This window comes from Zootoca vivipara, chromosome 13 (genome assembly GCF_963506605.1).
Source record: "Zootoca vivipara chromosome 13, rZooViv1.1, whole genome shotgun sequence".
Taxonomy (NCBI): Eukaryota; Metazoa; Chordata; class Lepidosauria; order Squamata; family Lacertidae; genus Zootoca; species Zootoca vivipara.
The window spans coordinates 9,744,513-9,771,909 of NC_083288.1; the positions used below are offsets into that span (position 1 = coordinate 9,744,513).

Genomic DNA, 27,397 nt, shown 5'->3' on the forward strand with positions numbered 1-27,397 from the left:
TTCCTCCAGGAAGTCCAAGGTCCTCACACCACTCTGCCTCCCCTTCAGAATCCAGACGGCAGCCGTCGCTAGCGGTTGAGTCCGAACCAGACTTCTGAATTATCATAGAGACTTTTGAAGCTCACCAATGGGGAAAGTTCTGCCCCTTCTCCTCTTCTTCATCTTCCACTGTTCCACTTTCAGCTCTGAAGCAGGTGAGTGATGCTAAGGCCCTCAGGAAGCCTTCAAATAGATGGTGGGGGCCAGAGTGGCAGATATGCCTGCTTTTGTCTCTCTTTCAGAAAAGCGATTGCCGGGATGGTGCAGGAGGCTTCCAAGCAGGATGTCCACTGAGGCCCCATCCAGGCTTCCTTTTGTACCATGTTTCTAGGCACTGGTCTGAGCAGTGTGTGTGTGTGTGTGTGTTTCTTTTTGGGGGGGAGGGGGTCCTGGTGCTTTCTCTGGGAAAACCCACATTTTACTGCTGAATCAGAGCAAACAGCAATTGGGCTTTCTGTGGATTGCTGTCCGCTCTCATTCAGTGGTAAAACATAGGTTTGCCAGGGGAGAGCGCCGGGACAAAACAAAAAAAACCCAAATGTTCAAACACGGAGCTTTAAAGTGCAAAAAGTGCAGTGCAAAAGGGAGTTTGCATGGACAAATAGTTGTTCAGAAAGCCAGGCTATCATCTTCCACTCCAGCCCTGTCAGAATGTTTGGGCTCTGCCCATTTTAGCATGTCCCAGAATATGTGAGGCACATACCCTCCAACATTTCTGCGATGAAATTAGGGACGTCCTATTCCATTATTTGTTTGTTTGTTTGTTTATACCCCACCCATCTGACTGGGTTGCCCCAGCCACTCTGGGTGCTTCCAACATATATAAAAACTTAATAAAACATTAGACTTTTTTTTAAAAAAAATATTAAAATCCCTATAGGGCTGCCTCCAGATGTCTTCTAAAGGTTGTTTAGTTCCTTATCTCCTTGGCTTGGGGGTTGCGTGACTCCATACCCTCCAACATTTCTCTGATGAAAACAATGACGTCCTAAGGAAAAACGGGACATTTCGAGATCAAATCAGAAACCAGGACGGTTTCCGTAAATCTGGGACTGTCCCTGGAAAACAGGGACACTTGGAGGGTCTGGAGGCAATCATAAAGAAGTATGCGCCTTGGGCCATGTGTGCAGATCGTCTTTCTCTCACCACTAAGTCAATAAACTACCAAAAATCTGTGAAGAGGGGGAAAAAAGATGTGATTCCTTAGGCAGGCTGGCTGGCTCTTGGAGCCTTTTTTTGTAGTGGTGCCTTCTCCATGGAAATCTCTCCACCTGCCATCTTGCCTGTCACCTGGTGGTCTTTTAGACCCTAGTCAAAAACAGTTTGCTCTCCCATGGACTTCTAGCGGTTTCTGAAATCACTTCTGGGTGATTTCAGGTGGCGCTGTGGGTTAAACCACTGAGCCTAGGGTTTGCTGATCAGAAGGTTGGCGGTTCGAATCCCTGTGACGGGGTGAACTCCCGTTGCTTGGTCCCAGCTCCTGCCAACCTAGCAGTTCGAAAGCACGTCAAAATGCAAGTAGATAAATAGGAACCGCTACAGCGGGAAGGTAAACGGCGTTTCCATGTGCTGCTCTGGTTTGCCAGAAGCGGCTTTGTCATGCTGGCCACATGACCTGGAAGCTGTACGCTGGCTCCCTCGGCCAATAATGCGAGATGAGCGCGCAACCCCAGAGTCGGTCACGACTGGACCTAATGGTCAGGGGTCCCTTTACCTTTACCTTTACCAAAAACAGTTTGCTCTCCCATGGACTTCTAGCGGTTTCTGAAATCACTTCTGGGTTATTCTTGAGCTGTTTTTCTTGTTGCTAGCAAATGCTCCCATTTTTTCGTGGTTCACTGTTATTATTGCTGCACTGTTAGCTGTTTTAAAATATATTTTGTAAGCCGCCATGAAAATGTTTTATTGGAAGGCAGTGTGCAAATATTTTAAATACAGTGGTACCTCGGTTTATGAACACAATTGGTTCCGGAAGTCTGTTCATAAACTGAAGACTGTTCATAAACTGAAGCGAACTTTCCCATTGAAAGTAATGGAAAGTGGATTAATCTGTTCCAGACGGTCCGCGGAGTACTCAACCTGAAGCGTACTTAACCCGAAGCATAGGTGTAATTGGTTCCGGAAGTCTGTTCATAAACTGAAGCGTTCATAAACTGAAGTGAACTTTCCCATTGAAAGGGAATCGGAGTGAAGAAGCAGCGGAAGAAGATTGGAAGAAATTTAAAAATTTATTTGAAAAATAAGCGTATAATAGACTGAATTAATGGAAGTGAGGGAGATACAAAGAGGTTGTAGATAATACAAGGGTGTGAAACAAGTATTGATAGAAGATAAGGGTGAATTAATTAATTAAGAAGTAAGATATAGATTGAGTTTATAAGGATAAGACATAAAAGATAGAGTAACAAGGTAATATTGAAGTAATAATTAGAGTTTATATAAGATTTAGAATTTACTAAGTATGAAATACAAAGAACCGCAGTAGGAGGTGGAAAGAGGAAGTCAATTAGATTAGAAATAAGGGTTATAAGTAAGAAATTTTGTTTTTGTATTTTTTGTATTTTGTATTTTTTGTGTTTTGTATTATTTTTTGTGTTTTGTATGTTTTTGTTGTTTGAAAAAATCTTTAATAAATAGAAGAAAGTAATGGAAAGTGAATTAATCCATTCCAGATGGGTCCGCGGCGTTCGTAAACCGAAAAATCGTAAACCGAGGTGTTCATAAACTGAGGTTCCACTGTAGTAAAAACAAAACAAAACAAAACAAAAAGGTGGATTTTAAGACTGAGCAGCCCCATTGGTTTTCAGACTAAAGAGGACAGAGTTGGATGTTGACTGAAGTCAACATTGTTTTGAAAATGGTTCTCAGAAGGAGGGAGCACTTTATGACCCTTCCTTCCCTCCCCCTGCCCCTTCCTTCCTCTTTGGGTGATACAGAAGGTGAATCTTGAGGAGCTGACATTTTTTAAATAAATAAATTTGTACACCACCCTATATACCCATAGATCTCAGGGCGGTTCATAACATAAAATTTCTCTAGGTCTCCTGCCCCTCTCAATTTATTTTACAAATTAAGGTCCCCCCTCCTTTTTGTGAGGGGGCAAAGACTAGTTGGTTGGCAATGGGGAGAGGGTTGTTTCAGGGGAGTTTTTCCTGCTTTTTTGTCCATGTTTAATTTGCTTTGTGGGCAAAGGTGTTTTGCAACACGGTGAAGAGGGGGCAGATTCTGACTACCACCAGTTTTGCTTCTATATAGTGGATATTTTTTGGTACCCAGGACACTTTTTTTAAATTTCCAAATCTGCAGTGGGCCCCCCAAAGGTTGTGGACCTCCACTCCGAGTATTTTAGTTCAGTATGGATTGGAGAGGTCAGAGCGGATTCTCTGATGGTCAGTCTCATAGGATGGTCTCACTGGACTTCACATCCTCTAGAAAATGAGCAACGTCCACACACTTCAGGGAATCTCACAGATTTTCGATACAATCTGTCAGGTCCCTGTTGGTCTTGTGTCATCCTTATAGAACTCTCTGGTTTCACTGTTGAATACTCATAGTTCAAAATGTACAGTCATACCTCGGTTTAAGTACGCTTCGGTTTGAGTACTTTCAGTTTAAGTACTCCGCAGACATGTCTGGAACGGATTAATCCACTTTCCATTACTTTTGATGGGAAAGTTCACTTCAGATTAAGAACGCTTCAGGTTAAGTATGGACTTCCAGAACCAATTACACCCATACTTCGGGTTAAGAATGCTTCAGGTTGAGTATTCCACAGACCCATCTGGAACGGATTAATCCACTTTCCATTACTTTCAATGGGAAAGTTCGCTTCCGGTTAAGTACAGACTTCCGGAACCAATTGTGTACTTAAAACCGAGGTACCACTGCTCCCTCAAATACTTCAGAAATAGAAACAGATTTCAGGCCTCAAAAAGAACCTTTGAATTTAAGAAATCCAGACTAGCTCATTAAAGGTAAGGAGCCAAAGTGACATTGCTAGTATTGACTTTGCTGTTTCGACAGGTGGATTCAGAGATGAAGTCAGAGACAAAATTCAGACTCGGGATCTTGAAAAATTGGAAACGCAGTTGATGGGAAAAGAGGAAGATAGAAAAGGCCAGAAAGCGGCACTTGATTCCAGACATAGCAGAGTTCTCAAAACGGACATGTCTCCTGCCACGAATGACACACAAAGGCAGAATCCCAGCACAGCCACAATGCACACAAGCACAAGCACAGAAGAAATGACTGGAACTACTTCCCCCTCACCCAACACCAGCAGCGCAAGTGAGTACACCATCTCAGAGTCCACAGATGCCAGCAATGTCCCAGTGTTTACAAGCACGCCACCAGAGGGCACAAGTTTCTCCTCACCTGACACGAGCAGCACAACGGAAGACATCACCACTGATGCCAGCACCGTCTCAACTTTCACAAGCGTGACACAAGAGAGCACAAGTTTCTCCTCACCTGACACGAGCAGCACAACGGAAGACATCACCACTGATGCCAGCACCGTCTCAACTCTCACAAGTGTGACACCAGAGAGCACAAGTTTCCCCTCACCTGACACAAGCAGCACAACGGAAGACATCACCACTGATGCCAGCACCGTCTCAACTCTCACAAGTGTGACACCAGAGAGCACAAGTTTCCCCTCACCTGACACGAGCAGCACAACGGAAGACATCACCACTGATGCCAGCACCTTCTCAACTCTCACAAGTGTGACACCAGAGGGCACAAGTTTCTCCTCACCTGACACGAGCAGCACAACGGAAGACATCACCACTGATGCCAGCACCGTCTCAACTCTCACAAGTGTGACACCAGAGAGCACAAGTTTCTCCTCACCTGACACGAGCAGCACAACGGAAGACATCACCACTGATGCCAGCACCGTCTCAACTCTCACAAGTGTGACACCAGAGAGCACAAGTTTCCCCTCACCTGACACAAGCAGCACAACGGAAGACATCACCACTGATGCCAGCACCGTCTCAACTTTCACAAGTGTGACACCAGAGGGTACAAGTTTCTCCTCACCTGACACGAGCAGCACAACGGAAGACATCACCACTGATGCCAGCACCATCTCAACTCTCACAAGTGTGACACCAGAAGACACAACTTTCTCCTCACCTGACACGAGCAGCACAACGGAAGACATCACCACTGATGCCAGCACCATCTCAACTCTCACAAGTGTGACACCAGAGGGCACAAGTTTCTCCTCACCTGACACGAGCAGCACAACGGAAGACATCACCACTGATGCCAGCACCGTCTCAACTCTCACAAGTGTGACACCAGAGAGCACAAGTTTCCCCTCACCTGACACAAGCAGCACAACGGAAGACATCACCACTGATGCCAGCACCGTCTCAACTCTCACAAGTGTGACACCAGAGGGCACAAGTTTCTCCTCACCTGACACGAGCAGCACAACAGAAGACATCACCACTGATGCCAGCACCATCTCAACTCTCACAAGTGTGACACCAGAGGGCACAAGTTTCTCCTCACCTGACACGAGCAGCACAACGGAAGACATCACCACTGATGCCAGCACCGTCTCAACTCTCACAAGTGTGACACCAGAGAGCACAAGTTTCCCCTCACCTGACACAAGCAGCACAACGGAAGACATCACCACTGATGCCAGCACCATCTCAACTCTCACAAGTGTGACACCAGAGGGCACAAGTTTCTCCTCACCTGACACGAGCAGCACAACAGAAGACATCACCACTGATGCCAGCACCGTCTCAACTCTCACAAGTGTGACACCAGAGGGCACAAGTTTCTCCTCACCTGACACGAGCAGCACAACGGAAGACATCACCTCAGAGTCCACTGTTGCCTCAACATATATTACCACCACCACAACAACAATTGTCACCAATAATTCAACAATAGTTAGTGACATGACAACACCTCAAGTTAGTACCATTAATTCTACCATATCTCCTCCTGCAACACCCACGAACCCAGATACCCAGAGCAGCCACACCACTACTCCTCAAGGTAAGCACCACTTCTTCTTTGTGAATACTGTAATTTTAAGAGCGTTCTTCTTGCCCCGTCTCCAAAACTGGAACATCAAGATAGCTTCTGAATTGGGTTGCAGGGACCCAATTGTGCAGGTCCCTCTTTGGATTCCAGGTATCAGGCCACTAGAGACATTCAGTCTTCCCTGTTTAATGATGCCTCTTCCTTTAATACAGTGTCTACCTAAAGAATGAGAGTGTCCTGACTTTTCTTCCTTTCTTCAGGGACACACACAAGCCCTCCTGTTTTCCCTCTGTGCAGATCCTTTCAGATTTCTTTCATCATGGGGCATCCTCGTGTAGACATGCCTTCCCCCCACCTTCCTCCACAGGATAATTTTCTTCCTCTTCTTCCTTGTATCCCCCGTCCCCAATCTTCAATACGATTTCCTGTCTCAGTGGAGCCAAGTCTGGCCTCAGTCTCTGCCTCTGTTACCCAGGGGCTTGAGTGGAGATGCCATAGCTGGAAGCCTTCTGTCCATCTGCTGGCTTTGGAGATCAAAGCTGATGTGCCCGTGAGCTTTGCCCGTAGCTCTATCCCAAAGCCAATATGGGACCTGTGCATAGCTGCCAAGTCTCCCGTATTCCCCGGGAAACCCCCGTTTTTCCAGCTGTCCATTATGTGGGAGAAAAAACAAGATCCGTAGCCCACGCATGGTAATTACACATGTGGATAATTAACAAAAAGAATCAGCTGAACGCCTGAATTCAAAAATGCCCCCCAGGAAGGTTTAAAACAGGCAAAGTTAAACAGCAGTATGGAAATAGACTTGAAAGAGAAGTTGTAGAATTAAACTGAAAACTATGGAGAGACCTGGTCTGAATAGAGATATTGGATTCTTGTCTCATTACATATGCTAAAGTGATTTTTGGTCATCTGCATACTATCCCTTGCTTCTTCTTCCTGTAGGACTAATTGTAGTTGTTAACAATTGTCAACGGGTTTACCATACCTGTTGAGTCAATCACCCATCTCCTACTACCCTTCTGAGAAAAAACCCACCCCACCCTCCCACTATATATAAGGGTCTGGTGACTTCTGTTTCAGTGTATCTGAAGAAGTCATGCACACGAAAGCTTATACCCAGAACAGACTTAGTTGGTCTCTAAGGTGCTACTGGACGATTTATCTAATTTTTATTTATTTATTTATTTCAATAGCAGTATGGTGTGGGATTGTAGGTTGTTAGATCTCTTTTGATATCCCGTTTAGTTTGCTTACAGTGTTCGCGCGCCCCCGCCCCCATATTTCCCCTTCTGGCATTGAACAGACCACACACAGTTAAGTACGTTTAAAATGCTTTACTTACAAAATAAAAATGGCTTGATTCATGCCTGCATGCCAGCAAAACACACACTCTCGGTTCAAACATGTGGTCTAAGCAAGTTCAGACACCCCTGTCCTGATTGGTTACATACACTGAAACACAGTGAGAGAAAGGAAGAGAAGCAACTTCACTTCCTTCCACACGGAGGTAAGGGGGTGTGACCTAGATGAGTCTAGGAGCAGACCTCTCTGGTCTTAACCCCTTCATGCACTAACTAGCACTCCTGCATAGTTTGACTGCAATTTCCTACACATTCTATTCCCCCATCCTTTAAGCCTGCTTTCCACGACTCAGTGCCCCTCCTGACGTTTTGCACTGCAGCTCCTATCATCCCTGCCCATTAGGCTTGGCAAAGCTGGCTAGGGCTGATGGGAGTTGGAGTCCACCACATATGGAGGCCGCCAGGTTGGGGTATACTGATTTAAGCTGTGGGGGGGCAGTTCCCCCTGTCATTTTAAGGGATTCTGTTGTGGTGGGTGGGGTTTACTTCCCCACATTTCTTCTTTACAGAGATTGCTGCTTCTCTCTTCCAGAAAACAAATGTGAAAATGGAGGAACGTATGATGGTGTTAAGTGTCTGTGCCTTGACAATTTATTCCATGGGCCACGGTGTGAACTCGGTAATGATGAGATCGTTTCGGCTACATGTAAGTGGAAGTGAGAGCTGACCCTGTTCTTCTAATCTAGTAGAAACTCCTGCCCTGCCCAGTCGATTTTGTGTTGAGAAAGAACAGGGCATCAGCACACCCTCCAACATCCCTCAGATGAAAACAGGGAGATTTCTCACTCCCTGCCAACTGACCCCCCCCTCAGGCCCCCATTTATTTATCCCCCCCCCCGTCCCCAGAGCATTTCCTATCAGAAGAAGGGCGCGTGCCACAAGCAGGTTGGTAAAGGTAAAGGACCCCTGGATGGTTCAGTCTAGTCAAAGGCAGCTGTGGGGTTGTAGCGCTCATCTCGCTTTCAGGCTGAGGGAGCCGGCGTTTGTCCACATACAACTTTCCGGGTCATGTGGCCAGCAGGACTAAACCGCTTCCGTACCTGCCAAGTTCCTCTCTGAAAAATAAGGGACCGGACCGAAATTAGCATACCGGAAGTAGCGCTGCCGCCATTTTGGAACTGGGTGAAGCATGCTCAGAAGTGACTTTTGATGCTGCTGTGCCCAGTTCCAAAATGGCTCCCGCACCAGAAGTCGCGCTGCAGCCATTTTGGAACTGGGCAGAGCAGCATCAAAAGTCGCTTCTGAGCATGCTCTGCCCAGTTCCAAAATGGCTGCCACGCCAGAATAAACTGGGGAAAAACAAAAAAAATCCGTTTTTTTTCCGGCTGGGGACAGCCGGAAAAACGGGGGTTTCCCGGAGAAAACGGGAGACTTGGCAACTATGACCGCTTCTGGCGCAACGGGACACCGTTACGGAAACCAGAGCACACAGAAACGCCGTTTACCTTCCTGCCACAGCAGCACCTATTTATCTACTTGCACTGGCATGCTTTTGAACTGCTACATTGGCAGGAGCTGCTGGGACAGAGCAACAGGAGCTCACTCCGTCACGGGGATTCGAACTGCCGACCTTCCGATCGGCAAGCCCAAGAGGCTCAGTGGTTTAGACCATGACACCAATGGGACATAGCTCACCTGCCCTCCTCCACCCTGGGGGGGGGGGAAACCTTAATCCCTATTTTATTTTATTCTTTGGTACGTTTACAAAAAGAAAAACACATGCCAATTGTCAGGGGGACTCCCCCCATCATCTTGACCAGACTTTGCCCAGTGACAGCACAAGCAGCGAGTCAGGAGGAGGGAATGAGGAATGGAGCTGTTTGGAGAGAGGGCTCTCAGTAAGGTGCCTGAGCCCTGGCAACGCTATGGAGAACAGAGCGTGCAGGAAGGGCTCGGAGACGTGTCAGAGCCCTGGCACTGCTCTGGTCGAGGGTGAGCGGATGAGGGACTCAGAGAGACGTTGGAGCCCAGGTGCCGCCCCAGCCAGCAAGAGGGGAAAACCTCTCCTTCCAGCGCCCGAATTGAGGCGGGCGAAGGGGCGGCGTTTTGGGGTGCCCAAGCTTTTATTCTGGCCGAAGAGCAGGCGGCAGCCATTGCCGGGTTCTGAATCGGACTAGGCGGCCATGTTTTCTGTTATCTCTGCACTGTAAATAGTATGCACAATAAAACTTTTAAAGACAGTGCGGACTGGAGCATCTTTACTCAAGAGTAGCTGCAACAATCCCCTGACACCAATAATTCAGTTTTAGAAAAGGGCAAGATTAGACATGGATGCACAAAGCTTTTTTATTTTTTATTAAATCAAGACTCCTTGTGCTCTGCTCTGCTCCCCCTTTCTTCTTGTCCAGGGCAGCCCTGCCCTCTGCCTGCGCCTCAGAGCTGGTGTATCACATGGGGCTGGACCTTGGATGGAGCGGCAAGGAGATGCTCCGTTGCCGCTGCCACTTGGGACAAGCGCCAGCTCATCTTCCTCCCCAAGCTCAGGATCAGCAGCACTGGCGGGGGAAATAAGGACATTCTGGGATCAAATCAGAAGCTGATATGGTTTTCGTAACTCCGGGACCATTCCTGGAAAATCGGGACATTTGGAGGATATGCATCAGGTGGTCCTCCTATCCCATGGACCTGAGCTGACCAATTCTAGGGTAGACAGGTTTTTAATCACATGGCTAGAGGCCCCCAAGATGGGACTCTAAGATGCTGGCACAGCCTCTTCACTTTAGGAGGACCAATTTGCACAATGTTAAAGGTCGGGGTTTGGAAGCTGCTCAGAAGCTGCTGGATCGAACCAGTGAGGGCATGCCCAGCTTTCACCAATAAACTGGAAGCGAGCTTGCAGGTTATGTGGGAATGTGGTGGGTAACAGGAGAGGATATATTGATTAATATTATCCTTCCTAACTCGCGCTAGCAAGTTTCTCTAAACAGCAGAGTGCATTCCTCGCTGGTCGGTTTAATCCGGCCCCTGTGGCAGTTTATTTCCTGGGGTAAAATCCTTAAAAAGCCTCAACAACTTCAAGCTCAACAACTTTGGGGTAAAATCCTTAAAAAGCTCAACAAATTCAATCCTAAAAAAAGGTTAACAACTTTGGTCGGCCCTCACAGCTCTTCACTTCATCAGATCTGTCCCTCTTTGAAAAAAGTTTGGACACCACTGCTTAAGATAATAAGCAATTCAATCTGGCTTGCCCAGATTGAAATATGAAGCGGCTTAGTCATGCTGGCCACATGACCCGGAAAAACTGTCTGCGGACAAACGTCGGCTCCCTCAGCCAGTAAAGCGAGATGAGCGCCGCAACCCCAAAGTCGTTTGGGACTGGACTTAACTGTCAGGGGTCCTTTCCCTTTCCCCTTTTAAAAGAATAAAGACACAATAGTCTTATTCATAAGTAACAAAAAGTAGTTTTACTCACGATCAGGCAGAAGCACAGTGTGATCCCTGAAGGCAGGCTTTAGGCTCAAAGTTACAAATATGTACAAACAGGTTTTACCCCATATAGGAAGATAACCTAGTGCAGTCCAGGTGAAGCAGGAAGCAGGCAGGACGAAAAAGAAGGGAGGTGGCCACGTGACTTGGCCTTTTACCAGGTCTGGAAAAGTCACACACACCCCTACTAGTCACATGCAAAAGGAAGGATGCTCCAGACCAGGTGTAACAGGAAGTTCAACTGGCTGGACCAACATTCCCCATGCATGTTCACTCTAGGCAAACAGGAAATGTTGTACTTGACCACTCCAGAGGGTTACATCCCACAAGTTACACAGACCTTTTCAGCAGTTTAAGTAAAAATAAGATTTTTTTTAAAAAAAATTAAAGCTGTTGGCTGGTGGGAAGCTCCTGGTCCCTGCTGCTAGTGTGGGTCTCTCTCTTTCTCTCTGCTTTAGTAAATGTGCCCATGGAATTGGATGCCCAGGTGAAGATCACCAACAGGCTGTACCAAAAGGAATACAACGACACAAACTCGACAGAGTTTAAAAAACTGAAGGCAGAATTTAAGATGGAGGTAACCATGCGTTAATGGCTCACGCTTGCACATCTTCTCTTGCCACTGTCACCTGAAAAGGTCTTTCTCTTTTTATTTCCCTCCCCATATGCCTTTGTTTATGAAGATATTCTGTGTTTCCCCACCCCCAACATTATAGATGAGGCAAATTTACAAGAATGTGGACGGATACCGCGATGTGGAGATAGTGAGCGTGATGTGAGTACCTGAGGCAGAGACCAGCTTGGGAGAGATATACAGTACAGTTCCCCAATGGCCTAGTGAACCCACTAGGGACAGAGTAATTGTAACTGTATTTCACCTGATCCACTGTTGTTTTAGGAATGGCAGCATCGACGTGAACTTCACAATCATCATGGAAATCAAAATGCCAAACAACGTCAGTGCTATCGATAGAGAGGTCGGCAACCGGACCAAGGAGCTCGTGAAGCAATTGGAAGACGCCAGCGCCAACAGCTGTACCCCGCAGGACCAAGGTAAGTTCTGAAGAACAGAGTTCCAGTTTTAATATTGCTTCCCTCCTCTGAGCAAAGTTCCAGGGACTTAGCTATAAGGTTTTGTTTCCTTAGCATCAAATAACACCGGAGACTTATGGTCCCTTTATGAACAAATATTCAGATACTGTATGTATATATGTTTGCCCTCTGGGAACAGACACACAGTGACACATCTCTTGGTTACATCAAGAAAGGACTATTCCCTGTTGGCGAGAGAAGGTTTGGGAAGAGATTATTGATCTTTCCTAGAAGAGTTAGCACAATGGTTGATTGCTATGTGAAAACATGGTTGGATTTTACATCTGCCCTCATCTAAAGGTAAAGGTAAAGGACCCCTGACCGTTAAATCCAGTCACGAATGACTCTGGGGTTGTGGCACTCATCTTGCTTTACTGGCCGAGGGAGTCGGTGTTTGTCCGTAGACAGTTTTTCCAGGTCATGTGGCCAGCATGACTAAGCCGCTTCTGGTGAAACCAGAGCAGCCAGAGTGGTAATTATTTATCTACTTGCACTTTGACGTGCTTTCGAACTGCTAGGTTGGCAGGAGCAGGGACTGAGCAATGGGAGCTCACCCTGTCGCAGGGATTCAAACCGCTGACCTTCCGCTTGGCAAGCCCTAGGCTCCCCATGAAAATACTTAGGCTAGAATAAATCACAGACACCTAGCAGATAAGTGAAGTTTTTACTTACAGAGTTCCAGTAGTTCCAGTAAACAAGTCTCCTCCATCGGCAGTAAAAGTAATGAAAAAGAAAGGTTCCAAACGATTTAAAATGCAAAGAACTTGACTTCATTACAAAAAATATCATGCAGTCTTGGTGTTAGCAAAGACATGCAGGCTGTGTAAATCTCCAAGCTAGGGAGATTTACCCATGTGTGTGTTTTGTTGAGCTGGTTTGATGTTTGCTCTGATTTAGCACTAGAAAGCAGACGGGCTTTTCCCTGGGAAAGGAGCGGGGCAAGAGGAAAACTGTTCAGACCTGTGCATTTGGTGTAGAAAGTGTGGATTAAGTGGGAAACTGCTTGGAGCCATGTTTTCTAGGCAAGCGACAAGCAGAGGTGTGGACGAGTCCTGTCTTTGTGACACACGTTAGATAGTTTAGGATGCGCGGGGTACAAATAATAATAATAATAATAATAATTATAACATATAAGCTTCTAGAACTGAACAATACAATCTTCTCCTTCTTGTTCCAGACTACTGTTTCCGTGTTTTAGTGCCCCCCGCTCTGATTAGAAATTTTTCGGCAGAAGGTGAGTTCTAGATATGGGAGTGGGAGAAAGAAGAATCTCTTCTTCGAGTCCCCTTATGCTGCATTGTAGTATTGTCCCCGTAGCTGAGGGAGTGGGAAATCTTGGGCTGGAGGGTCAAATGCCTCAGGCCTCTCTTTCTGGACATTGGGACTCTCGCCCAAGCCACAGCCACTCCCCTCAAGAAACAGCCATCACAAGCCCAGGTTCAAGTGTTCCTTCAGTGCTTTCGTCTGGCTAGGACGTGATAATGCCATTTGCCTTCCTGCGAATGGAGAGGTCCAGGCCATGCGCATATAGAGAAACCTCTGGCCTTTGCCTGGCTAGAATGTAGCTTCCCCATTCAAGGGCAACAATCACATCTATGGCTTCTCTTTCTTTCTTTCTTTTTATTATTATTTTATTTTGACGAAGTAAAAATAATAAATAAATAAGAATGAAATGGCACACCCCGCTACCGAGACCATTCCATTGTAACTATCCAGACTCCCAAAGTTTCAACACCTCTTGCGATGGTTTGACCCCTTTCCGTTTGAACAGTACAAATTCTACAAACACCTTCCATACTACCAGACTTTTAGAAGACATCTGAAGGCAGCCCTGTTTAGGGAAGCTTTTAATGTTTAATAGACTATTGTATTTTTATATTCTGTTGGAAGCCGCCCAGAGTGGCTTGGGAAACCCAGCCAGATGGGCAGGGTATAAATAATAAATTATTATTATTGTTATTACCGTGTTTCTCATATTATAAGACATGTCTTATATTTATTTTTTCCTCAAAAAAACACACTATGGTTTATTTTCAAGGGATGTCTTATTTTTTTCTTCCTCCTCCTGCCACGGCCAGCATTGCTGCTGTGCCTATCACTATGTCTTATTTTCGGGGTATGGCTTATATTTCTTGAATGCTTAAAAATCCTGCTATGGCTTATTTTATGGGTATGTCTTAAAATATGAGAAACAGGGTATTATATCTCCTCGAAATCATTTCTCCTGCATATTCCCCATCTTACCTTAATGGCACGTGTTAGTTTGTCATTAATAGCTATATACCACACCTCTTTGGACCGTTCTTCCATTTTATATTCTGCTTGCCCCTTCCACTTCCTGGCTATCATAATTCGTGCAGCTGTCAATAAATTTGTGAGCAAGTCCTTCATAGCCTGCAAACCTTCCACCCCATCGTAAAGTGATAATAATGCTACCCCTGGACTTTCGGTCAGCTTTAACCCAATGATTTCTGTTATCTCCTCAAACACCCTTTGCAAGAAAAATTGTACATATTTACACTCCATCCACTTGCTGGCATCCCCTCCAACATAACACAGAATAATCACTTTTCCCCCAAATTCCGACTGTGAAAAGTTAAAGTGCAGCTTATATTCGCGACCTTACGGTATGCCGGCCAGGAGCACGGGGCAAACAGCGCTAGGAGCGCGGCGAAGCAGTGCCCGCCCTGTGGATAGTCATCCCATCCTCTCCCCAAGGCCAGAAAGGGGGAGAGCATGGAAGGGGAAAGGCCTCTGGCTATGCAGCGCAACTCCCCCCCCCCAAATGTATGAAGCCAGGAGCTGCGCGGAATGGAGCGGCTTATAGTCGGGTATTTTTTCTCCATTTTTTTCTCCAATTTTAAAGGTGCGGCTTATATTTGGGTGCGGCTTATATTCGAGCCAATACGGTATCCCACCCCTGAGACTGGATGTCATTGACAAACCCACAGGGCCGGCTCTAGGGGTAGGCTGGGTGGCGCGGGGCGCCAGGGCGACGGGTCGGCAGGGGGGCGCTGCACAGCAAAGCCGCGCAGAAACCACTCTGCGCGCTGTGCCCGCCCACCAGCCGTGGGAAGAAACGGGGCGGGGGGCGGGGGGCGCCGGAGCGATCCGCGCACCACGGCGCCAGGGCGCCCGACCCGCTTAAGACGGCCCTGCAAACCCATGCTCCATGTACAGTGGTACCTCGCAAGATGAAATTAATTCGTTCCACGAGTCGTTTCGTGTTGCGATAATTCCGTCTTGCTAAGCGCGGTTTCCCATAGGAATGCATTGAAATTTAATTCATGCGTTCCTATGTGGGGGGAAGCGCCAAAAAAAAGGCACCGACTCACCCGCCACGGCCAGAAGTTTTTCATATTTTAAGGGAAGGGGGAAGCAGGAGGAGGGCCAGAGATAGGCTCCCTCCCTCCTTCCCCAGCAGACAGACAGACAGCCTGTTCACGCGCAGGCAGGCAGGCTGTCTGGTTGGCCTCTCCCGTTCGCGCACAGGTGGCTTAAGGTGAGTGAGGGGGTATGCGGCTGCTGTAGAAGCCGGGCAATGGCAGCGGCGGAAGTGCGAGGTGGGCGGGCTCCGGGCGGCGGAAGCAGCGGAAGCGCGAGGCGGGCGGGCTCCCCGGAGGAGGCTCGGTGTGACTTTCTCCTCCTCGCGGCGCCCTGCTTCGTCTTGCGAAGTTTTCTATTGCACGGCCATAGAAAACTTCGTCTTGCGAGTCTGCCAAAAAATCGCAAAACGTTTTCGTCTTGCGATTTTTTTCGTGCCGCGAGGCGTTCGTCTAGCGAGGTACCACTGTACCTCTCTGCTTTTTAAGGTTTCCGTGAGTGACAGTACTTGCCCCAAAGAGCTGCTGATTGATCTGGGTTTTCCCACCAGGAAAACTGAAAGTAGAAGCACAGAATCATAGAGTTGGAAGAGACCACAAGGGCCATCCAGTCCAACCCCCTGCCAGGCAGGAAACACCATCAAAGCATTCCTGACAGATGGCTGTCAAGCCTCCTCTTAAAGACCTCCAAAGAAGGAAACTCCACCACACTCCTTGGCAGGAAATTCCACTGCCGAACAGCTAAACTGCCTAACAGCTACTTAGCAAGTAGACTTGCTAAATTTCAGCAAACTGACTTGTTACGCCCCTTGTCTTTGTCTTGCACCAAATGACCAGATTTCTCCCTTTTTTTTCTTTCCCAGATTATTGCAAAAATATCACCACGTCTAATTATTCAGCCTACTATTACGCCGATACTTCCACAGGAATCTTGCGCTGTATTACCAACTGCATCAAGGACACCAAGACCTCCTGGAACTGCCACTACGGAGAGTGTCGCGTTCTTCAAACAGGCCCCGTGTGCTTGTAAGTGGACGGACCGGGGGGGGGGCATAGCTCCAGGCTCTTCAGCCCACCCACTACTTAAAGCTCGAAATAATGACCCCTAAACCTCCCCCCCTTTTTAATGAAAAAATTCTTTTATTGAAATTCATTAATGTCATTACAAATGTAACTTCACACATACACGTACATACAAAAAATATATTCTTAAATTACTTTAACAAAAAATGTGAATTTAGCCTTCTAATTCCGCTTAGATATCCACTAAGCTAAAATCATATGATGTTACATAAAATAAAGTAAAAAACAACAAACTAAAGTAGAATAAATATAGATTTCCCATCATTTCCCGATATAGTTGACATTTGTGATTTTGAATGTACTTATAATTGTAACACTACCATAGATAATATGCCGCTGTTATTTTTTTGTACGTATCTCTTAAACATTTCCCATTTTTGAGAAAATAATTGTTTGCTGTTACCTCTTAACCTGGTTACAGGTAGGTAGCCGTGTTGGTCTGGATCGAAGTAAAATAAAAAAATTCCTTCAGTAGCACCTTAAAGACCAACTAAGTTTTTATTTTGGTATGAGCTTTCGTGTGCATGCACACTTCTTCAGATACGGGTCATACCAAAATAAAAACTTAGTTGGTCTTTAAGGTGCTACTGAAGGAATTTTTTTATTTTACCTCTTAACCTGTTTGTTAATTGAGCCATTTCTACAATTCTGTGATTCTATGATTTTTAGGAAAACCTGTATTTATATGGCTAGTTCAGCACATGATGCTGGTAACAGCAAGGTTGCAGGTCCGATCCCCATATGGGACAGCTGGATATTCCTACATTGCATGCACCCAATGATCTTTAGGCTCCTTTCCAACTCTATAACTCCATGATTCTATGATCCATAAAAAAGCAACGATATCAAAAGGGTCACGGCAGGCTGCCAGTAATGGGAAGACAATATTTACAGAGAGAGGCGTAGAAATGCAACGTCTTTGGTAATGCCATTGCTCCAAGCAATCTCCTCCCCCCTTCCCTTCTCAGTCGTCAACAGCTCCACACACACACACCCTTATGGTGGCTGCCTAGGGCCAATTGTCTCTTAGCTCTCTGCTCTCCTACTTTCAACACTCGCCGGGGTTCTGGTAAAAGGGGGGTGTCTGGATGCTCTCTAGTGATGATGTGTCAGCCAGCTGTTTCTGCTCTGCTTCTTCCATTATTTCCCAGCTTTGCCCCTCTTCTGTCTCTGAGTTGTGACCCTCTGCAAACCACTGTTGTAAATCTATACTACTGTGTTTCTCCGAAAATAAGACACTGTCTTATATTTATTTTCCCTCAAGAAGACACACTATGGCTTATTTTCAGGGGGTGTCTTATTCCAGCGGGGAGGGCTCCGCGCGGCACGGCTGAGGGCAGCGAGCTGTTGCCAGGAGGCGCCACGTCCATGTCTTATTTTCAGGGTATGGCTTAGATGTTGGAAATGCGTAGAAATCCCGCTATGGCTTATTTATGGGTATGTCTTATTTTCGGGAAAACGGGGTATCTCCCTCTTCTCTGAAAGGTTCAAGCTGAGGAGGCAGTATCAACCATTCCTCCCCCCTCCTCTGCTCAGTCCCTGACAATTATTGTGAAAATAAGATTATTATTATTTTGAGGGCGCCAAATTTTGCCCTTGCTCACGACACCATATTACCAAAGTCCACCCCTGTATTCTGTCTTCACTTCTCATTCTCATTCTCGTGAGCATCAGTCCTGCTGTGACTTCCATCTTCCCGAGTTATTTTCATCCTGATATAATGCAGGTAAGAGCATGCATGTTTATTGGGACATTTCCAAATGGCGCATAAAGGGACGCCAAACGCTTGCAGATGAAGATGTCAGCGGCCTCAAGTGGGTTGTATGCTAAGGTTTGGGGTACAGCAACCTTTCTCATCCCCACCTCTCCAACTTTTCCCTCATAGGTGCAGTGATATGGACAAGTTTTGGTACACAGGTGATTTTTGCGAGACACGCTTCCAGAAGAGTGAGGTGGGCCTTGGTATTGGACTCGCCATCTTGTTTGTGGCCAGTGCCGTCCTGGCTTTCTTTCTCTTCAGAGCCATGAGGCAGAAATCTAAAGAGAGGTAGGAAACAACAAGAGGTCCAATGGAGAACTTGGTTCACTGAGAGAAAGAACGATGGACGAATCTATCATTCTCCGTTTCTCTCAGTTTATCCCCCCACCCTGCCAAACCTTTTCAGTTCTTGCCTCATTAGTTTGCATATATATAAATAAACCACAGAGCCTCTTGGGCTTGCCAGTCAGAAGGTCGGCTGTTCGAATCCCCGTGATGGGGTGAGCTTCTGTTGTTCGGTCCCTGCTCCTGCCAACCTAGCAGTTCGAAAGGACGTCAAAGTGCAAGTAGATAAATAGGAACTGCTCCGGCAGGAAGGTAAACAGCGCTGCTCTGGTTTCGCCAGAAGCGGCTTAGTCATGCCAGCCACATGACCTGGAATCTGTACGCTGGCTCCCTCGGCCAGTAAAGCAACATGAGTGCCGCAACCCCAGAGTTGTCTGCGACTGGACCTAATGGTCAGGGGTCCCTTTACCTTTACCTATATACAGTGGTACCTCGGTTTACAAACACAATTGGTTCCGGAAGTCTGTACTTAAACTGAAGCATACTTAACCTGAAGTGAACTTTCCCATTGAAAGTAATGGAAAGTGGATTAATCCGTTCCAGACAGGTCCGCGGAGTACTTAAACTGAAAATACTCAAACCGAGGCATACTTAAACCGAGGTATGACTGTATATATAAAGTCCACATGAACATTTGTACACATTTTCGTTTTGCTTAGTATGTCCATTTTTGCAAGCAAATTCCCCTAATATAATGGTTTTAAAAATACAGTATTTTCATGAATATAAGCATTTTCGTGTGCCATTTTTCACAACACACTTTTTTACTTGCCTGTTTCGGTTCAAGAACCGCATGGCAAAATTCAGAAAACAGTGGGGTGTTGTTTGTTGTTGTTGTTTTTTTGAAGGACTGCTGTGTTTTAGTTCACGTATTGCCCTGCATAAGTGTGAATTGTTAGGCAACTTCACATTAATACAATGGTACCTTGGTTTTCGAACGTAATCCATTCCGGAAGACCGTTCGGCTTTTGAAACGTTTGAACATCGAGGCGAAAAGGGCCACCTGCAATTTCCATTGAGAAAATTCGGGGGGGGGGCACACAGGGGAAGCCGTTCGACTTCCGAGGCACGTTCAAAAATGGAAGCCATTACTTCCAGGTTTTCGGCGTTAGAAAACCGAAATGTTCGGCTTCCAAGGTGCTCGAAAACCGAGATACCACTGTATGTGAACTGAACGAAGTTTTCTCTTGAGTTAGAAAAGGCCCAGGTTGTCCTCAGATCTTTGAGAGGGACGTGGAGGAGCATTAACAGGGCTATTTCTGGGTTGTGTAATGGGGGTGCGGATAGAAAGAATTGAAAAATTGGACTTGTGAGGCACAACATGGAGTGGTGGTGGGGAGACGGAGGGACAGGGACAGCGCACCCATTAGGTGGCATGAGACTGCTGCCCTGAGCTGGCACCCCTGTGGGAGGGAGGGAGGGAGGGAGGGAGGGAGGGAGGGAGGGAGGGAGGGAAGGAGAGAGGATGTGCAATATTTTCCAGGAGACCTGTGCATATTGTTCTTGCAGCTTCCTTGACGGAGAGGAGCTTTGGTATGTGGAGGATGAAGAGGAAGAGTGGAAGCCTCCCGGAGGCCTGAGCATCATGAATAAAGCAGCCTATGTGGATGGTAAGGATTAATTATGTCATAAGAAAAACTGCTCCTTTTCCCTTATGGGGTATTCCAGAACCCGTATAGAGTCCTTAAGTGGGTTCCCTATCGGTAGGAGAAAATAACAGAGGCCAACTAGAGTATTTTGAGAAGCAAAGCAGCTAGTAAGCCTGATCTTTATTCAAGGAACTGTGGCAACAGGGTCCCCACTCATCACACGCAGGAGGGAGGAGAACCCTGGACAATGGTGTGCAAGCCCTTATATAGACTCTTGAAATTGCCCACCCTGTAGCCCAAGACCACCACCACCCCTAAAAATATACATACATCATAGGAGGTGTCTACAGCAGAAATCCTGTTTGGCAGGATACCTGATAATGGCCGCTGGTTGCATTATCTGGGCAGCCTGGCCATTCTTTGGTGATGGTTAATACTTTAGTTCTTGAATCCACGTCACAGGCTCACCCTTAAGACAGGATTTGCAAGCGAAAAGGCAATGGAAGGCTTTCCCAATTTGCCTCCCTTACTGCAGAGTTATAGAAGAGCCAGACCCTTATGTATATACAGAGGGTGGGGGTGGGAATGGGTGATGGGCTGATAGGAGTGGTAAACCTGTTGATGGCTGTTAACGACTGATGATGACTGCAATTGGTCCTGCGGGGGGAAAGCAAGGGCTGAGGCGCAAAAGAAAGCTTGATCATGCATAATGAGATAAGAATCCTATGTCTTTGTTCATCCCAGGTGGCTCCATGGTTTTAAGCTTGGTAATGAGTTCCAATTCAGCAACTTCTCTTTCCAGTCTGTTTCTGCATGCACACGAAAGCTCATACCAAAATAAAAACTTAGTTGGTCTTTAAGGTGCTACTGAAGGAATTTTTTTATTTTGCTTCGACTCAGACCAACACGGCTACCTATCTGTAACTGCAGAGTTATATTTGAGGTCATTGGGAGAGTCCAAATGGCTTCAGGATTGCTCTCCCATACTATTTCAAGCACATGGTTCATATATTTAGATATGTGTGCATTTATGAATATTGATTCTATATTTGAGGCCTTAAAATTCTTATAACAATTATGCCACCGGCATATCTGCAGCGTGGTGTCTTGCTGGCCACAGGCCAGGACCAGAGGCATAGCGTGAGGGCGGAAAGGAGGGTCATAGCCCCAGGTGCATGATTTTGAGAGGGTGCAAATCAGACACCCCCATATGGGGCTTCCTGTCCCCCCCTGCCTGCCACCGGGGACCTTTGGGCCCCAGAGCCTGGCCTTGCCTTGCCGTCGCATCCCCGGCCCCCTCGCTGATCAGCTAGCGTCAGGGGACATGACTGCCAAGGGCCTCTTCGGCCAGCCAGACTCTCTCCCAGGCAGGTGGGCAGGAAGCGCAACATGACCCCATGAACCCTTCATGCCCCGTGCCTGCCCAGTGGCATTGGCAGCGACGGCTGGGTTGGCGCAGCAGACTTTGTTCCCCCTCCACCCCTTTGTCTGCATTCCCAGGCGGGGCACACACACCCCAGTTGCGGGCAAAGGCAACACAACGCAACACCAGGACTGTCTTCTCAGAGCTTTGGCTCAAAACTGGTGCAATGCAGCACCTGCTCTTCAAATCGTAGGATTGGAAGGGACCACGAGGGTCATCTAGTCCAACTCCCTGCAATGCAGGAATCTTTACCTCAATGTGGGGCTCAAACCCATGACCCTGTGATTAAGGGTCTCAGCCAGGGCCGTCTTGAGCAGATCGGGCGCCCTGGTGCTGAGGGGCGGAGATCGCTCCGCCGCCCGCCCCGCCCTCCTTGCCAGCCCGGCGCCCAGCTTACGAGCCCCCCGCCGTGGTGCACTGCGCCACCGGGGGTCTATGAAGAGCCGGCCCTGGCCTCAGCAATTCCCTTAGGGAGGAAGAAGTGAGAAGACTCACCATGTGCACCTGGGAAAGGCTGTGTAAGGGGCGGAAAGGGGATTTCTGGGTTACGGCCAATAAATCATTCCAACACTCTTGCTGCTCTTAGATTAAGAAATACTAATACTATGTGGAAGGAGTGTTGCTGCTTTTGTTTGTTACTGTGCATTTTTGTGTTTCTGTATTGTAAACTGCCCTGTGATCCTTGGAAGAAGGGTGGTATACAAAAATAATTAATAATAATAATAATAATTTAATCATCATCATCATCTTTGTTTCTTAGGACTTGAAGGCAGAAAACGGGTATTCAGACCAACTCTTGATGCAGTAGATACTGAAATGCAGGTATGTACAGCTTTAGTCTCATCTTGGGCAGAGTTTTTTCAGTTATCATCTCCTGAGATCAATCGACAGATGATGATTGTGTAGACAGCGAAAGCAGGCATGGAGATCTGTGCCATTATGAAACATGAGGGATGTACCCTGTTTCCGCTATTTTAAGACATAGTCATAAAATAAGCCACAGCAGGATTTTTAAGCATTCAAGGCATATAAGCCATACCCCCAAAATAAGACATAGCGATAGGTGCAGCAGCAATGTCGGCCGTGGCAGGAGGAGGAGGAGGAGGAAAAAAATAAGACACCCCCTGAAAATAAGCCATAGTGTGTGTGTGTGTGTGTGTGTGTGTGTGTGTGTGTGTGTGTGTGTGTTTTGAGGGAAAATGAGGAAAAATAAATATAAGACGGTGTCTTATTTTCGGAGAAACACAGTAGTAATAGCCATCGGTCACCATAAGAATCATTGCTAGACCAGTTACTATTTATTAAATTTCTATTCCGCCCTTCATCCGAGGATCACCGGGGGGGGGGGGGGGGTGTTACAAGGTTACAAAAATACATAACATAGTAATAACGGGGGGGTTACAAAGTTACAAAAATACATAACATAGTAATAAACAACACACACACACACACGAGTTTAAAAGGCTTGAGTCATTTGAGTCTTTAGAGGTCAAAACCAGCACTTCGAAGAGAGCCGAGAAACTGATTGGCAGCTGGTTATATGTTTGCCAGTGGGTTATATGTTCAAACCATCTTGCCCCGGTGAGCAACCTGGCCACTGAGTTCTACACCAGCTGAAGCTTCTGAACCGTCTTCAGAGGCAGCCCTATATAACACTTTGCAGCAATCCAGTCTAAGGGTTACCAGAGCATAGACAACAGAAGTTAAGCTATCCCGGTCCTGATAGGGGCACAGCTGGACCACCAGCCGAAGCTGGTGGAAGGCCACTGAGGCCACCTGAGCCTCAAGCAACAGCAAAGGATCAAGGAGTTATATTATCTGTTCAACCTCCCATCCATCTGGTCAAGGGAACCGCCCACTAGCAGTGCCTCAGTCCGATCTGGATTGAGCTTCAGTTTGTTGGCTCTCATCCAGTCCATTACTGAAGCAAGACAACGGTCTTGTCACCCCCCATATTACCCTCCCTTAAAATTGCTAAGCCGCTTCTCCATATTAATTATCAAATGTGACAGTAAAAAGGGGGGATATTTCAGTTCAGACTTAGCTGTGTGATGCAAATATGCAAGTGATTAGGTTTTGGGTTTTTTCTAAAATATATTTAAACCACAATTCCAAATTTGTTTTTCCCACATCTCCTTTGTTAACAAGCTCTGTGGATTCCACAGATCCAAAATCATAATTTGTAAGATTACATAAAATGTATCCATGCCAAAAATGGATAAAAGTATCCTAAATGTGTATAGCTTTATCATACATCTTCTGTACCCTTTACATAAGCAATAAGCTTGCCGTCGTGGCAAACTCATACAACTTTGATTCTCATTCAGCAGTTGTGGTAATTTTATGCTGTCTGATATTTTGCAACGATCACAGGCAATATTCTATTAAATATGCAGCTACTTTCGAGGTCAGGAAGAAGCAGAGTTCCAAGTTTCCTCTGGTTTCAAATGAACCCTGCTTTTTCATGGACCTCACAACACACTTTCTACTTCTCTTTGCAGCTGCGGTTCCAGAAGCCAAATATAACATCTCAGCTTTGATTCCCACCCTGGGACTCGTTTCGGATAGTTCCCTCCAGGAGTTGAGGTGAATGAAGAAACCTAACATCCTACGGATCGCAACTGGAAGCCCACTAACAGAAAGGCTGGTCTGATGGGTGGCAGTGAAGTTCACCATGCCAACTTTAAAAAAATTCTTCCGAAACTGTTTCATGGATGAGACTCTCAGCCTATTGCTAAGAAGACCACTCTGTTGAAAACAGATCTGTATAGGAACCAACGAAGACTACACGTGACTGTTTGCACACAAAAAGAACCCACAAACTGTGCTACAATCCATGGAGGGAAGGAAGCAGCATGGAATGGTTCATTCGATTTCCCTACACAAGATATGTTGGAGTCCCCATCTTTAAATTATATGCAGGTGTGGTCAACCCATTTTTACGTGTGCCCCCCATACACCCCTCCTAATTTGAATTTTTTAAAAAATACAAGGTGATTCATAATGAAGCATACAGTTTCAACGCGCTATAAAAAAGAAGAATATATATCTTACGTTACTAGTAACAGAATTGTAGGGGAATGTTTTTTGTTTGTTTGTTTTTTTAGAAACAGTCACAAATGTTCTTTGTGTGCACCCTTGTCACACGACACACATCGAACCGGTAATCCATTTCTGCCCAAACGCATCTCGCCCTACGCGTTGATTTTCCCGGGCTTTGTTGAATGGCAGTGCAAACACCATCGGCGGTTTCTTCCGATACACACGGTCGTCCAGGACTTCTAAGTTTGCACAGGCAGCCCATAGTTTCCATTGTTTTAATGCCAATCGTAGGTACATTTTTCTGCTTGGAGGTTTTTCCCTGAATCGCAATCGAAAATGCCGTCGAATGACAGTTACAGATTCCGTTTTGTTCAATTCAAGAACACAAAACGCCTTCTCCACTGCAGACGCAGCCATTTTACCTGACCAGTCACGTGACGTGTGCGCTATCGCCTACATCACTTCCCTCAGTAGCGGAACACAAACTTTATGAGTACATCTGCTTCACGGTTCGCAGTTGTGGTCCGTGTTGTCGCCTGTTACTGTCTTACAGCGTCTGGAAACTGTATACTTCATTATGAATAACCCTGTATATCCTCAACATGTTTCCACATTTAGTTTTTAGCTATGATACCAGAATTATTATTATTATTATTATGGCTCTCCAGTGATTGCAAATGGGAAAGTCTGGTGGGAAGGTCTTTAATAACTGCAGTTCTGGCCATGGCTCAACGCAGCCATTGGCCAAAAAAACTTAGCCATTAAAGACTTTATATCCCTCGTGGCATTAGAGCAGGCATCCCCAAACTTCGGCCCTCCAGATGTTTTGGACTACAATTCCCATCTTCCCCGACCACTGGTCCTGTTAGCTAGGGATCATGGGAGTTGTAGGCCAAAACATCTGGAGGGCCGCAGTTTGGGGATGCCTGCATTAGAGGAATCAAGGAACCCTTCTGCAAAGGTTCCCCAAACCCTCACCCATTGAACTAAATATTAAGTTGAGCCTAGTGGTTTCCCCATAGGCCTCCTATTGTTTTAATGAAATAAATCAAGGAAGATGTCCTGGAAAATATGCCTTCATGGAGAGACAAAGGAATGATATTGAAAACGGCCTTGCTCTGGCTTATGAGCAATTGCAGCCCTAATGAGATCCTCCATTTTATGGGAAATGGAAGCATGTACTTCTGAGAACCCCACAACCAAGGATAACATTATTTTACAATCTTATGATATATATTGGGTTTTTTGTGTCATGCTTAAGCGTGGTTAAAAACAAAAAACTCAAACTTTTCCTTTTTTTAAAAAAAAAGAGAGACCAGGCAGTGGTTGTGGAACAATGTGACAAGTACCACCACAACGGAGATACAATGCTTTTAATCTAATATATCACCATCAATACCTCACTCTGGAACGGATTTTAATTTATAATATTAACCTTTTTGGGATTTTTAATTTCCTGTCTTTAACTCTGCCTTTTATTGTTACCTTTAATATTTGTTTTTATTTTATTTTTTGTAAAAAGAGAGATTCTATTTGCAATCAAACAGCACACACATTTTACAAAAGAAAAATAAATTTAAAAGCACTGCAAATTCAAATTCATTTTGTTGAGGAGTTAACTGTGTACCTCAGATCTTTCTTTGGAAAAGAAAAGACAAGGAATGTGAGGGGTGGAGGGTATTCTACCGTATCATTGTGTGCCAAGCATTATAGCACTTTAACCATAGTTTTGGTCTGCCATGTAACAGCTTTTACCTCGCTATTATTTTGTAATAAATGTTTTCAAAATAGAATGCTACACAGGGTGGTTGTACGGATGAATGCTTATATTTATGATAAAGTGTAGTTCCTTGGACAAGAAACATGCAATAGGGCTAATACTTGATTCTGTTGTTGCATATAACAAGCCTCTTTATGAAGAAATGTGAAGGGTATTGGGGGGGGGACTTTTCCTCCTTTCTGCCTCCAAGCTGCGGACCCTAAAACGGGCTTTCCTTTCCCATGCACACCAAATTTAAGCGGATTTTCCAGCCTTGGCAGAAAATGATTTAATTGCTGCTGCTGTTTGGTTTTTGTTTGTGTGTGTGTGTGTGTGTGTGTGTGTGTGTGTGTGTTTAAAAAGTTTTGAATAGAGATTATGTTTTTCAATGTGTTTTGTTTTCAGATTCTGTAAGCGATTAAAGTATTTATATTGCACCGTAGACTTTGCTCTCAGAGTGCTGTACTTTTTCTCCTTCTGTCCAAAAGCAAAAACATACCCGCTTGCCATTGACCTCCAGAATCAGTTGTTGTTGCCATACATTGTATATGCCGTTGTTCCTGACGACGGCGCATAAATTGCACCCGGTGTGCTTCATGTCACATATCGCTCCACTCGGGATGACATGGATTGGTTGCCAATCAACCTCTGAGCCCAATTCAAGGTGTCTAGATAAAGGAGTCTAGATAAATTTGGCCACCAGGTACCTAGAAGACCACACCCTCTTGGGCAGTTGTTGTGTTTTTTGTGTTTTATTCAATAAGGTTTGTTTAGATAGATAGTTGGGTGGACACTCGCCTGCATCTCTCCCTACCATACTAGAGCCCCTTGGTGGCAGGGAGGGGTTCTGGGGGGGAGGGGATAAACCCAATTATAAAATGGACCACCTCCGACTGCCCACTTTTCATGGGACTCTCTCGTGGCAGGAGGGGGATTGTGAGGGGCGGGCTAGAAGAAGGGGGACAATATGTTTTGTATGTTTTCTTTTTTTCTATTATGTAAAATCAATAAAAAATTATTATTAAAAAAAAAGAGAGAATGAGTCAAATGTTCTTTTGGAAGTCGAACGTCCGACAGGACTTTTGTGGCTTCCAATTGGCTCCAGGAACTTCCTGCAGCCAATCAGAAGTCAAATGGA

General features: G+C 45.9%; 1 protein-coding gene across 1 annotated transcript; it reads left to right on the forward strand.

Annotated features, from left to right (window-relative positions):
- On the forward strand, positions 1-27,098 carry LOC118095350 (mucin-2-like). The gene is made up of 12 exons (XM_035136547.2): positions 1-194; positions 4,063-6,066; positions 7,951-8,064; positions 11,303-11,421; positions 11,561-11,619; positions 11,743-11,897; positions 13,114-13,170; positions 16,123-16,285; positions 18,228-18,389; positions 19,956-20,056; positions 22,219-22,280; positions 23,960-27,098. Exons 1-12 carry the CDS (start codon positions 128-130, stop codon positions 23,996-23,998), a joined length of 3,102 nt encoding a protein of 1,033 aa, XP_034992438.2. The 5' UTR covers positions 1-127; the 3' UTR covers positions 23,999-27,098.
- The last annotated feature ends 299 nt before the right edge of the window (positions 27,099-27,397 follow it).